The 12561-nt window shown below is 33.5% G+C and overlaps 1 protein-coding gene across 3 annotated transcripts in view; it reads right to left on the bottom strand.

Annotated features, from left to right (window-relative positions):
* The window catches only part of LOC149785046 (GATOR complex protein Iml1-like), a 219312-nt gene that overhangs the window by 37661 nt on the left and 169090 nt on the right, over positions 1 to 12561 (bottom strand). For all 3 annotated transcript variants that reach the window (XM_089978764.1, XM_089978765.1, XM_089978767.1), the window contains 3 exons: positions 7264 to 7396; positions 5049 to 5157; positions 109 to 393 (listed from right to left, as the gene is read on the bottom strand). In XM_089978764.1, the coding sequence (XP_089834890.1) occupies positions 109 to 393; positions 5049 to 5157; positions 7264 to 7396 (527 nt within the window). The remainder of the gene's footprint in view (positions 1 to 108; positions 394 to 5048; positions 5158 to 7263; positions 7397 to 12561) is intronic.

Raw genomic sequence — 12561 nt, 5'->3', positions numbered from 1 at the left:
CTAATTATAAGAATTTATTGCCATTTTTTAAGAAGGGAAAAATAATAACCATCATAGCATGTCTGAAGCCCTCAGATATGATGGGATGAAACGAGGAATAACTCTCACCTGACTGTTGCCTCCAGGTCTGATAGCCAACTGGGAGTCCAGTTTGAACTCTCCAGTCCTCAAAACTCTCTGCTTGGGTGGACTCTGGTGCATCATTCTGCTCTGATGAACTCCTGAGATAGAACCCAGCAGTTGGGGTTGAGGGTGGAGGTGTGTTAATTCCAGTGGAACTGGTGTTGCTGGAAGTAGGACCAATGTTCTCCTCCCAGTCTTCTTTCACTGGCAGGATTGCCACCTCACATTGTTCATTTTGGAACAGGGAATTCACGCCAAAAGCACTGCCATCTAGATTGTAATACAGTAATATGCAAGTATACTGAGACTTCATTTAACTCCTAAATACAAAGAATTCAACATAATAAGCAAGGATTTAACTGCACCATTCATATATTTAACAACCTAAGCAATCAAGTCTGTCTACCTTTTCTGAGAGATCACCAGTGTATGTGTTTGAACAAAGCCATGCAAAATCATCAATACTGAACCTAAACTATGTCCTCAGCTTAACAACTGCCAGCTTTGGACAATAAAAGGTTTGTGCATAAAGTAGATTTAAAGTTGAGAAAATACTATTTTACCAAATGTTTATCAGATATTTTAATAAATTTTAATTTTGCTACAAAAAAATCTGTCCAAATCTTTTTAAAAACAGTGTTACAACTCTAGGTTTCAAACTATGTAACAGAAAGAAGAAAAACCAACAAGTTTAGTACAATCAACAAACAATTTATTTCTCAAAGTTACAAAGTGAAATTTTAAGAGACACAGTATTGTCAATTAAATATCAAATAATCCTAAATGTTCTATCACAGGTCCAAAACTCCACTAACATTTGATGACAAAATTGCTCTGATTTCTAAGTGCAATGACTCTATGGCCATAAACTAAGTAACAGAACGAAGCAAAACTAACAAGATTTTGGAAAACTTGACATATCATTTAATTATCAATGTCACAAAATGAAAATTTAAGAGAAACAATATTATGAATTGAGTCCAAAATAATTCTAAGAAAGTTTGGTTCAAGTCCAAAAGAATTGAGTGTTCTGAATGAAATTCAGATCTTCAAATGTGCTGGTCTGCATACAGTCCTGATATATCACAATGGCATGGTCCAGAACTTCTTTAAATAATTCACAATAGTTTCAGAATAATATTTTAGTCAAATGAACACTTTGTAATTCCAATGAATAGTCCTAACACATGTCTCCTCTCAAATTATCTAAACACAACATTAAATACATCTGCAGACTCGCATTAACACAAGAACATATGAAATAAGAACCCAAATTATAAATGAAATCAGCTACTCAGTTCACTTATTTTCTCCTACAAACTACATGAAATTTTGGAAATACCCCACATCATAAAACAACCCACCTCATCAACATATCCAATGGGAAACTTCATTCTTCCAATCTGACAGATCTATCCAATAAGAAATGACCCCAAACTAGTAAACAGGTTTATTATTAATAGTATTATTAATGATTGTAAACACCTATTTATAGATCCTATGCAATCTACATGCACTATTAATATCTTAAAATAGAATTTATACCACCGTACAAAAATTAGCTATGTAATATCTTCTTTATAGATAATCATTATAATTTTCAGTCATGAACAAAAATTACCAAAAAATACAGATATACATAAGGAAATCTAAGTGTGCTAGGCAACTACTTAACTATTTTCATAATGAAGGTTTAGCATCACAAAACTGTGCCTACCATATAGCTAGACTTTTAGAGAACAATTAATGGGGCATTTTGTATCAGAATTTCTGCAAATTGTACAAGGTGAACGTGGTAATATACACAAACCGCTCTAATTGGGGACTTTCCTGAATACTCCTCACTATGATCAATAAACAGATGCATATATGTACATGTACTTGGAATTTCAAGAGTGCACAAGACACTGATTCTAAATAAACATCTTTCATAAAAGTCAGTAAAACATTAAATATAAGTTACAATGACCTAATTTTCAAATGATGGTGTTTTACACAATGCATCCACTCAAAGGTACATTATCCTGTCTCTAAGATTGCTTGAGAAACTGGCCTAAAAGTTTATCTCAAAGTGAGTGATTCACTAAATGTTGGTAAAAGTGATCTACTTTTGATGTGATGATGCAGTCCTCAGATATGATGGACCCAAGACAAAGTCACATGAATGACACTCCAAGTGTTAAGGCATAATGACCATATGCCCAATTTAAAAAAAAACAAGTGATGTGTGAAATGTAGGTCATAGTGACATAGGTCATAGTGACCTACATTTGTGATGACAGTCTAGCTCCTGAAGTTGGATCTATGCACCAAAAACCAGACCTTTTAAGTGAGAGTGCCTGAAAAGTGACCTAAATAATGCAAAACTATACCCCAATTCACTGGAGAGAAGGACAGTAATATGGACAGAGGGGCAGGCAAATGAGGCTAACAGTAAATCCCTTTCACATTTATTTTTTTATTCGCAAAGCAACGACATACGAAAAAAACTGTATTCTTAAATTTTTCAAATTAATTTAATAAAAATAAAAAATGTATTAAAAACTAAACAACTTGGGTCAGAAAATGCCAATCAGAACAAACAAGTGAAATTTAAAGCACATTCCTTCCATAGGTTATGAAATGATGGTTCAGTGGTTAGGGCATTGGACTTGTGACCAGATGTGTGCAGGTTTGCCTTCCACCACTTGATCAGCACAAATCAGTTGTCATGATGTGTCCTTTGATAAGGTACTTCACTCTACTGCTTTGATATGATATAACTTTCAAAGTGTTGTTCTGCTGTAGAACACTAATCAAACCAATCCTGCAAAACCTTAGACACACATTTTAACCTGCTGCCTGTATATAACAAACATTAAATGCAAACTTTAACTAACTTGATCCACAAAGCTGCAATATATGAAATTTGTAAAACAAGGCAAAAACAGAAATTAAATAAGGTTTGGCACATAATATTTAACATACATAATTAAAATTGAAATCCACAGTTTCTTCCTACAAGCAATGAACAAATCGTTAGACACAAACTTTAACATAAAACAATTTCAAATAAATTGCAAAATTACCACGAACACCACATTATGTTTGACTTGTGTTTAAAAGGTCATAGTAGGCACAACTGACTCTGGATAATAATGACCAATGGGTCTCAATGACTTTGACATGACCTTTTGGCTAAAATATGAAGTCTAAATTTAAACTTAATATTCAGAAACAATTATTTTCTTCTTACTTCAGGACATTCATCTCTGGCATTCAGACCCCCAAATCTATAGGTTTCTTTATTGTCCTAGTGATCCACAGTTTTATCAAGAAACCAACTATAGAACGAAAGTTATTTTGGTAAATCAATTTTTGTTTAAGCCACAATGACCTCTCCCTCTGACCTCTTGATGCAGAAATCAATAGGCCTCTTCCATATCTTAAGTGCAAGCCCTCCACAAGCTTTAGTCGAGTAAGTGGTTAAAAACTAAACTTATTATGTAAAAACCTATATTCTTCCTTCAGTTAATGACCCTTGATCTTTGATCTTTTGACCCTAAAATCAATAGGATTCTTTCTTACCCAATGTGCAATTATTCTTCAAACTTCAGTGAAGATACATGATTGAGAAATGAACTATTTGCACAGAAAAAAGTTCTTCTTTCAGTCACAGTAACCTTGATCTTTTGACCCCAAAAGCAATAGGTTTCTTCCTTACATCATGTGCAAGCCATCCGCAAAGTTTGCTTTTGATGTAGAACAAATGTGACTGAGGGAAAACCACCGACTACTGACCTTTTGCCCCCAAATAAAAAATGTTCTTCCTTATCCCAAGTTGCAAGCTAACCAAACAGTCTGGTAAATGTAGATGTTGAAGAACTTAAGTTCTTGTAACGAAACCATTCTTCTTTCAATAAATGTGACCTTGATATTTGTGGGAGTACTGAATAAGGCCAGGCACATGCTCTTTATCACGCATCAGTGAAATTTAAATGCCAAGTTCCCTCAGTGTGAGAGAGAGAGAGAGTAAATTATAAATGCAAACTTTAACCTATTAAACAAAACGTTGAGTAAAACTGGTTTTACAAATCATTAAAAAGGGCAGGCACAAAGAAAAACAAGCATGAAAAGCACAGTTCCTTCATACAAGCATTAACCAAAAATTCAAACACAAACTTTTCCCATAAATTGCATCCCCTTCCTCATCAGCAAAACTGGGGAAAACATTATTATATAAAGTCAGGCACATTATGCAAACAAAAGAAATAGGTTCAAGAAGTATTAATGTGGCCAGGCATATACTAATGAACTCAAAGTGGTAAAAATGAAATTCCTAACCCCATCATACAAACCATAATAAAAATTTCAAACTTCATCTTGCAGTTTATATTTGCCAACACCACTGACACCAGGGTCAAAGCATAAGCTATCCTGTACTTTGTACAGACAGGCTAACAATGAAAATTGAACTCAATTTGCCTTTTTTTAAATACTGCAAATTGACTATTTTTTTAAAAAGGATATCAATTTTCATGGATTTCAAGGTTTAAATACCCGACAAGATCAAATCATGATGCCCACCCCCACCCAGCAAGACAAACTATTCACAACTTTGACCATATCTCTTACACCCAAGCAACCATCGTGGCTCAGTGACTTGTATGTGTGTAGCACCAAGCTTTGAATCCTGCCCATATCAAACTGGTTCAGCTGCCACCTTTGATAAGGGACTTAACTTCAACTGTTTCAGCAAGATATAGCCTTTGATGTGTTTATGTGAAGGTAAACACAAAGCAAACAAACAAACCTTTTCAACTCATTCTCAAAGTATGTAATAAATATACAGAAAATTAGAATGGGGGACTCCCACTTCATAACTACGTATAGATATCACCTCAGCTTAATATTTTAAAAACTGAGCAATCAACAGATAATCAGACCTGTTTTGTTTTTGTCCTTGAAGATGAAATGATACATGTAAAATCCATAGATCATCATGTGATTAATATTTCCAGATGCATGGCGAATGAAGCATTCATCCAACATTGACTGAAATCAGAAATAAGTACCAATGAACACCACAAAATGGAAATAAAGAAGATAATTTTTACTTTGTAAACAAAATGAAGAAAAATGGGAGATTGCTCAGATGACACACATCAGTATAATAGCTAACAATATTGTATTAACAGAATTATTTCTGTAAAATTCAAAAACTGTTTCAAGCCTGACTTCCTGAGTGTGTTCAATTTTTGAATTGATACTTTGTTAAATAGTTATAATACCCTAAAAAATTTAATTTTAGCTAAAACTATGATTAAAGGAAAATATAAAAAAAGAAGCAAACTAATGAACATTCTTATTAAATTTATAGTAAGCCATATTATAAGCAAAAGGAATTCTGCACATAAAATCATATCATACGAGTTCTCTTTATGGCAATGCTGGAACTTACTCTGTTTATATTGTGATTTATTCTGTTTAAAGAAAATTAATAAAATTTCAAATTGATCATTTTTTCCCCAAGAAGAATCAATGAAAATGGATTGTACCCTATTTCATGTATTTTTTTGTAACCTTTAATTTTTTTGTACACAATCCAGTTATCAGATAATAATTATTTAAATGTATCATAATTTTTCATACATATCACTTTGAATTTTTTAAAACAAATCCATTCAATTATTGGACATAAAATTGCTACTAAGAAGATTTACATTTGCAAAAATGATTTGATTTGACCTCTTCTGTCGTTTCTTGCACTCAATCTGGTTTCAACTGGAATAACCAAAGCACTAAGCATGTTTAATTACCGTGTAAATAACACTGCATAGCCATATGGTTGTTGTGACAATGTACATCGTTACTAAAACAGGAATGAATTGTTGATTCAGCTGTGTTTATTGATAATCAATTATCACCAATGTCAGGTAACAGACTTTTTTCTCTTTGTAAAAGCTACAAATAAAAACCATCCTGAATAAATATGGTCATGTACACTGACAAAATTTTGTTTCATCTTTCTCCCTCACTCTCTCACACGCATGCGTGCTCGCATGCATCAACTAAAACATGATTTCAAGTTCTCTATTTTTTACTGCAATTTGATAATGAGATTATTGTAAAAAGACAAGGTGTACTTAATTTCTTGACAATGTGGTCTCATAACATTGTGTATAATTTACCAATAAATAACTAATACATGTTCATACTATCATAATCATTTTGCCAACATTATACAACAGCTACATATGCTCTAAATGCAGATGAGCTTGCACACAGAGACATAATCCTCTTTTCTCTCAAGTTATCTAATAACAACAAAAGTCTCTGAGTACTTTTATTTTAATTTTAACTAGATTCTTGAGTTGAGAGCAGAATGAGACAGAAAATATACATTTACTTTGTACATTTGTACCACAGGTGCTCAACGCGAGCTTGATATTGAGAAAAAAGAAACAATAATCTGAAGGGAAAAAAATCATACTGAGTAACAAAAATACCTCAGATTACCCCCATGACCCATTCTTACTTCTGACATAGGACCCTCTCTATCCTACTATATATCTCTTATATAGTATGATAGAGAGGGTCCTATGTCAAAATGGGTCATGGTGGTTTATCTGAAGTATTTTTGTCACTCTGTATGATTTTTTCACTTCAGATTATTGTTTCTTTTTTCTCAATATCAAGCTCGCATCTAGCACCAGTAGTTTGTACCGTTAGGTTGTCGAGTAACATGTGTTCTGTAGAGCTTGTTCAGGTACAATCCCATTATTTTTTGTACATGGTCAGTAACACCAAATGATAATTATTTATTTTACATATAATTTTTTGTACACTGAAATTAGTAATTATTTTTTTCGGTTACAAAAATTAACATGAAACACAGTAGTATTCCTTTGTAGATGACAGAATAATTTGGCCTAATGATACTAGCCATGATCAAAATAAATTTGTACTGTGGATAAATTTCATGACCCTGACAGTGTGGCTAATTTGGGAACATGATGATACATTCTTGGAAATGTTATTTTAAAATGATCTTATGATACACAACAGTACAATGACTCAGATCATCTAAATACTGATCATTTAACCAATATTTCAGAAGCATCCAATTTTCAGGTTGTTCAAATATTGATAAAATTTTACCTGCAACAGTGAGACAGCAGATTTTATGGTTCTGACACCTTGTATATTCTGTATGCACCAATTAACTGCATCCGCAGATATAAATGTGTGCTCAGATATTCCTTGCTGCTTTGCCAACATGGGCACACCAAAACTGAAAATTGAAAGAATTGAAATACTAGAGTTTTTTTAAAAGTGAAACTTGTCTAAACTACTTCAGTCTGGGACTGAGATGAAATACTGTTTTGACAGGTTACCATTTAATCACTAATTTTATTAAACATTCATAAGCAGAAATTATTATGCTATCTCTACAATAAATCTAGTCTTAATGACTTATTTTTAATTTCTATTTGTTTCATAGGTAAACTTACACAATTTTAAATATTCACAATACAGTAAAAACGGTTATGAGAGACCACCCTTTCTGACAATCAAAAGCGGTCTCTCAAGAGAGGTGGTCTCTCATAAGAGGTGTGTGAAAATGGACTGGTTTCCAGGGTCAATAGTTAGCATTGTTGAAGAAGAAAAAATATCCATACTCATTGTACATGTATCATATCCCTTATTCATAAATCTTGTTAAATATTGCATGCATTCCTCTCAAAATAACTTTATATAATAAAGATATACATTTTCAAACAACGTGATCAAATTTATATTTGAACATCACATGAATATGTACATATATTAGTACATGTACATGTATGTGATTTGTGAAATAAACAAAGGTAATATTTATCATATCCATGAGATAACTTTACATGGCCATACATTTTAGAGTTGTTTCAAATGTAACAAAAGCTGCACAGTTAGCTATGACGTATATATATTATTCAACGCACTTAATCACTTTTCTTTAGGAAATCCATTATATTTCTTTGTTGACATTTTTTTACACAGCTGTTTGGTCTGAACGTGTATCTCCATTTCTGAGCAAAGAAGCAAACATTTGGGAATGCCATGTTGTAAAGAATGTTCTTTAATCTCCTTTAAATGTTCTATGACTAGAATGTGAAATAACCTGAGGTAGAATTTCACCAACAGATGACTGATTGTCACTATCACTGTCTGCAGTTGGAGAAGTACTCGATTTACCTGGCTGCTATTTTGCAAGCGGTTTCCCCTTTTTCTCTTCTTCCAATTACATTAATTCTTTCTTCCAGTGTTAGATTTTATCTTTTTTTCAGCGGAGGTTCTGCCACTGTTATTCATGCTGACATAATAATGCCTAGATGTATTTCGGTTTTGATCAGGTTTTGATCAGGTTTGGGGGAAATGTGGAATAAATACATATTATGTACCAATGAATGAAACCAAAAGACATAATTAACTCATCAAGAAACAATAAATTTATTTTGAGATGAAGTTTAAATCATCAGTGTTATACCTAAAAAAACAAAGATTGCAACCATCTGCACCAGGGTAGACAGATGGTGGCTCAGTGAAACACTAACAAAAGAAATTTAAAAAAAAAGAATCTGGAAATGATTCTCGCTAACTAGTATTAAAGACAAAGAGCTCATTCACTCCCCAGGCATTACGGATTAACTGGAAAGACAAATGATGTACTCAACCCTACACTGAAACCCTTTCAAACGATTTCTCACTGGGACATTAGGACTACCGGCATTGTGTGGGTTTTCACAAAGATAAAGTAAGAATACAAACCCCTAAATTTACTGCATATGTCCATCATTACTCCCTTTGATGATAAAATTATTAATCTCACTGGCTATTCACATGACTTCAGCACTACAATGGTGGTTAGTGACATGTACTTTAGTCTGGTCTACAGCAGTTTACAAATGACACCATATGCTGGACTTGTAAATTTCACAAAACTGGTAGCTAGCCAATTTAAAAAAAAACTCACCTTATTAGAACAATCTTTACTATTTATGCGTTCGTTGGCACAAAGGATTAAATGATGGTTAGTGGTGTTTATCTCGCTGTATGGTTGTTCAACTGTAGTGTTATTTAATGTGCACTTTGTTTGCATACTACATGTATCCTGAGCTCTCGTGCTTACAAAGGATTAAGTCAAGGTCAGTGGTTTCAATATGCAGTCGTTCATAGCAGTGTCAAAATGCATATTTTGCCAAGACATCAGGGTCACTGGTCGCGTTCAGCAGGTGATCGCTCATAACAGAGCATTTATGTAATGAAATTGATCCGTGCATTACGACTGTGGTCGGAAATGACAGGTGGTCACTTGTAACAGTTTTTACTGTAATACACTGTTTAATGGAAATAAATTTAATCATACATGTATCTGTGTTGAAATGTGTGTGTGTGTGAGAGAGAGAGAGATATTCTATATTCTGTGGATCTGTTGCAGACTCAGATATAACTAAATGACTCTTATTATTAGACAATTGCTTAATTTCTGTATTCAGTCAAGCTTCATGATCATTTGGTAACACAATATCTATAGTTAGGTAATTACTATACGTTTAATCATCACCCATTATACAGCAACTATTTGCTATAACACCTGGTCTAGCACTTGCCTTTAAATATTATGCTGTTTATAGGTTGCAACAAACACCTGGCTTGGCTTATCCTCTTGTAATCTCAACTTTAAATATATATAATTTTACGAGTACAAATTAGTCTTTAATATCTTAATTAGGATCAGATATCCCACCAATTAACAGAGTAGACAGGTGTATCATTGTGTCAAGGTAAATATTCTACTGCTTAATACATCTGTTAATTTGAAACCCAAATTATTTAACATATTAAACAGTTACCTGTCCAATCAAGATTGGATAAGTTTCTATTTCTTATCAATTAACTGTGCATCAAAGTTCTTCAAATAAATATACTGATTAGCAGATTTACATTTTTAGATGTTTTTATTTACAGTGTACTGACTATATTTTTGCAAAAAGAAAATGTAACAAAATATATGACTTCTTATAACAGGCTGAGAATTGCATGATGTTGATTCAAATTTCTGGACACTAATTACTGTTTTTGATGATAAAATAGTAATAAATCACAGTTTAATTTACCAATTTGACCACTCCAGTGGACTAGTGGTTAGAGCATCCACTTCGAACGTGGGTTCAAACCCCGGCCAAATCATACCAAAGAATTATAAAAGTCATAGTAACAGCTATCTCGGTAGGCGCTCAACATTAAGAGGTTAGTGTTAGGACTGGTTGGCCTGGTGTCAGGATAATGTGACTGGGTAGGACATCATGCTACATGTCTGTGGCATGATGCCCCAGTGGTAGACATCACTATAAACTGCCACAATGCAGACATCATAGCAATATGACTGAAAAATTGTTAAAGATATGTTAAAAATCCAAAACACACACACACCAATTTTGATCATAGTTTCCTTCAAACTCAACAAATAAGGGTTGTTTCTTTCTGCATTTTTTTAGAAAAAAATGTGATCCATGCCTGCCCCCACATTATTTTCAGGCCAAATATGACTGGTTTCAGAACTGGAATTTGTGTTTAGATTTCAGACTTTTTGGCTTTAGATTTAAATAGGACATATCTGAACGTTTGCAAAAAGTACGATAAGTTTCAGATTTTGGAGTAAAATGGGACCAGGAAATGAAAATCTGGGGTCCAATATGCATAAAAAAGGTAAAATTCACACCCCTACTGCCCATACAGAGCCAAAAAAGCCAACTGAAAATGTCTTTTGTACACCTAAGCATCAGATTACATGAAAGTCTCCTGGAAACAGTTCAAGTGAAAATGAAAAGAATTTTAAGGGGGGGGGTAATGAGTTAAACAGCCTGAAATATCGAAGTGTTGCCAAAGTCTCAAAAACTGAGATAATAAAAAGTTGATTTCCAAAATGTTGATGTGATTGGGTAATGTATATGGCTCACTGCCTCTAATCAAGAACCTTCCAACATATTTAATAACTTTATAAACAAAGAAAGAAAGAGAGAGAGAGAGAGAGAGACAGATTCACTCCATGTGAATACGACCATCTATTCTTCATGAGTAGTGATAACAAGATTTTCAAAATGGGTGCCACTGTGGTCATATAAAAAGTCACACCAGGCACATTTTAATTTTGAACCAACTAATTATGATAAAGAAGTCCATTTCTCAAAACCATATGTCAATATGACCACCCATCTAGGCAGACTGTCAATAACAAGATGTTCAAAATGGCTACCATGGTAGTAATGATGGGGCACACAGCAGCTCCATTTTTTAAATTCAAAACCTTATATTATAAAGAGTCTTTTGGTAGAAACCGCATTGTGTTGTGGAGAAAAAGCAATAGCAAAATTTTCCAGATGGCTTCGATTGTGGCCATATACGATGACAGACAGGTATGATATTTATTTAACAGCGACTAGTTATCAAAAGAAGTCGTCTGATGAAAACACCATACTGATATGAATTTCAATTCGGGAAAAGTAGCAATAGCAAGATTTTCATGATGGCCAATGTCATCAATTTTATATAACAGAGTGGCATCATTTTCATTTCTGACCAACTAAACACCATAAGAAGTCATTTAGTGAAATTACCATGACAATATGACTTTCCATTCAAGTGGATTAGCAAAAGCAAGTTCAAGATGGCTGCTGTGGCATCAGCAGCAACACTGAGCATCATATCAGCATCATTTTCATTTAAGACCAAGAAGACATCATTAGAGGTGAAAACCCTGTTCCAATATAACCTTCCCTTCAGGAGAAGCAGCAGTGACAACATTTGTTTGACCATACTGTATGTCTGAGTAGTGCCATTTTAATTCAGGATCAATTAGACCATAGGATGAATGTGTGTGTAAACTTTTATGACAGTCCTCCAAGTAGCTAAGGATCAACTAACCATAAGATGTGTAAAGTTTCATTGCAATCTAAAATTAGTGTGTCGAGTAGTAATAACAAAATTGTTCTAACTGACAGGTGGATGCTGGACAGTGGACAACAGACCATCTCAAAAGCTCTTTTGCCAGCTATAAGTCAATATGGAGTATAAGTTGAATGAGCAAATTTGGCAAATTTTCCATCCTTTATCTATATATAGGTTGATGCTGAATATAAGACGAGGCCAGACTAATAACTTGGCTTTGTCTTTATCACTTTGTTCCATGCAGCATCACAAATTTTATCCTATCTGTAACTCAATAAACTTTGAGTTAAGGATAATTGAATGCAACTAAAAGTACCTAATTTGTTTCACATGAAGTATTTTAAATGTATTATGTACTTTTAGCTACATATAATGATGCTGACATTAAAACTTACAGAGACACAGATAAGATAAATTTGTGATGCTGTGTGGAATTAAACTATAGTAACTTCCAGTTTCATAAATATT

Source organism: Sinohyriopsis cumingii, chromosome 13 (genome assembly GCF_028554795.1).
Source record: "Sinohyriopsis cumingii isolate HCF-2022 chromosome 13, ASM2855479v2, whole genome shotgun sequence".
In the NCBI taxonomy this organism is placed as follows: domain Eukaryota; kingdom Metazoa; phylum Mollusca; class Bivalvia; order Unionida; family Unionidae; genus Sinohyriopsis; species Sinohyriopsis cumingii.
This window is presented reverse-complemented; position numbering and strand designations above follow the sequence as displayed.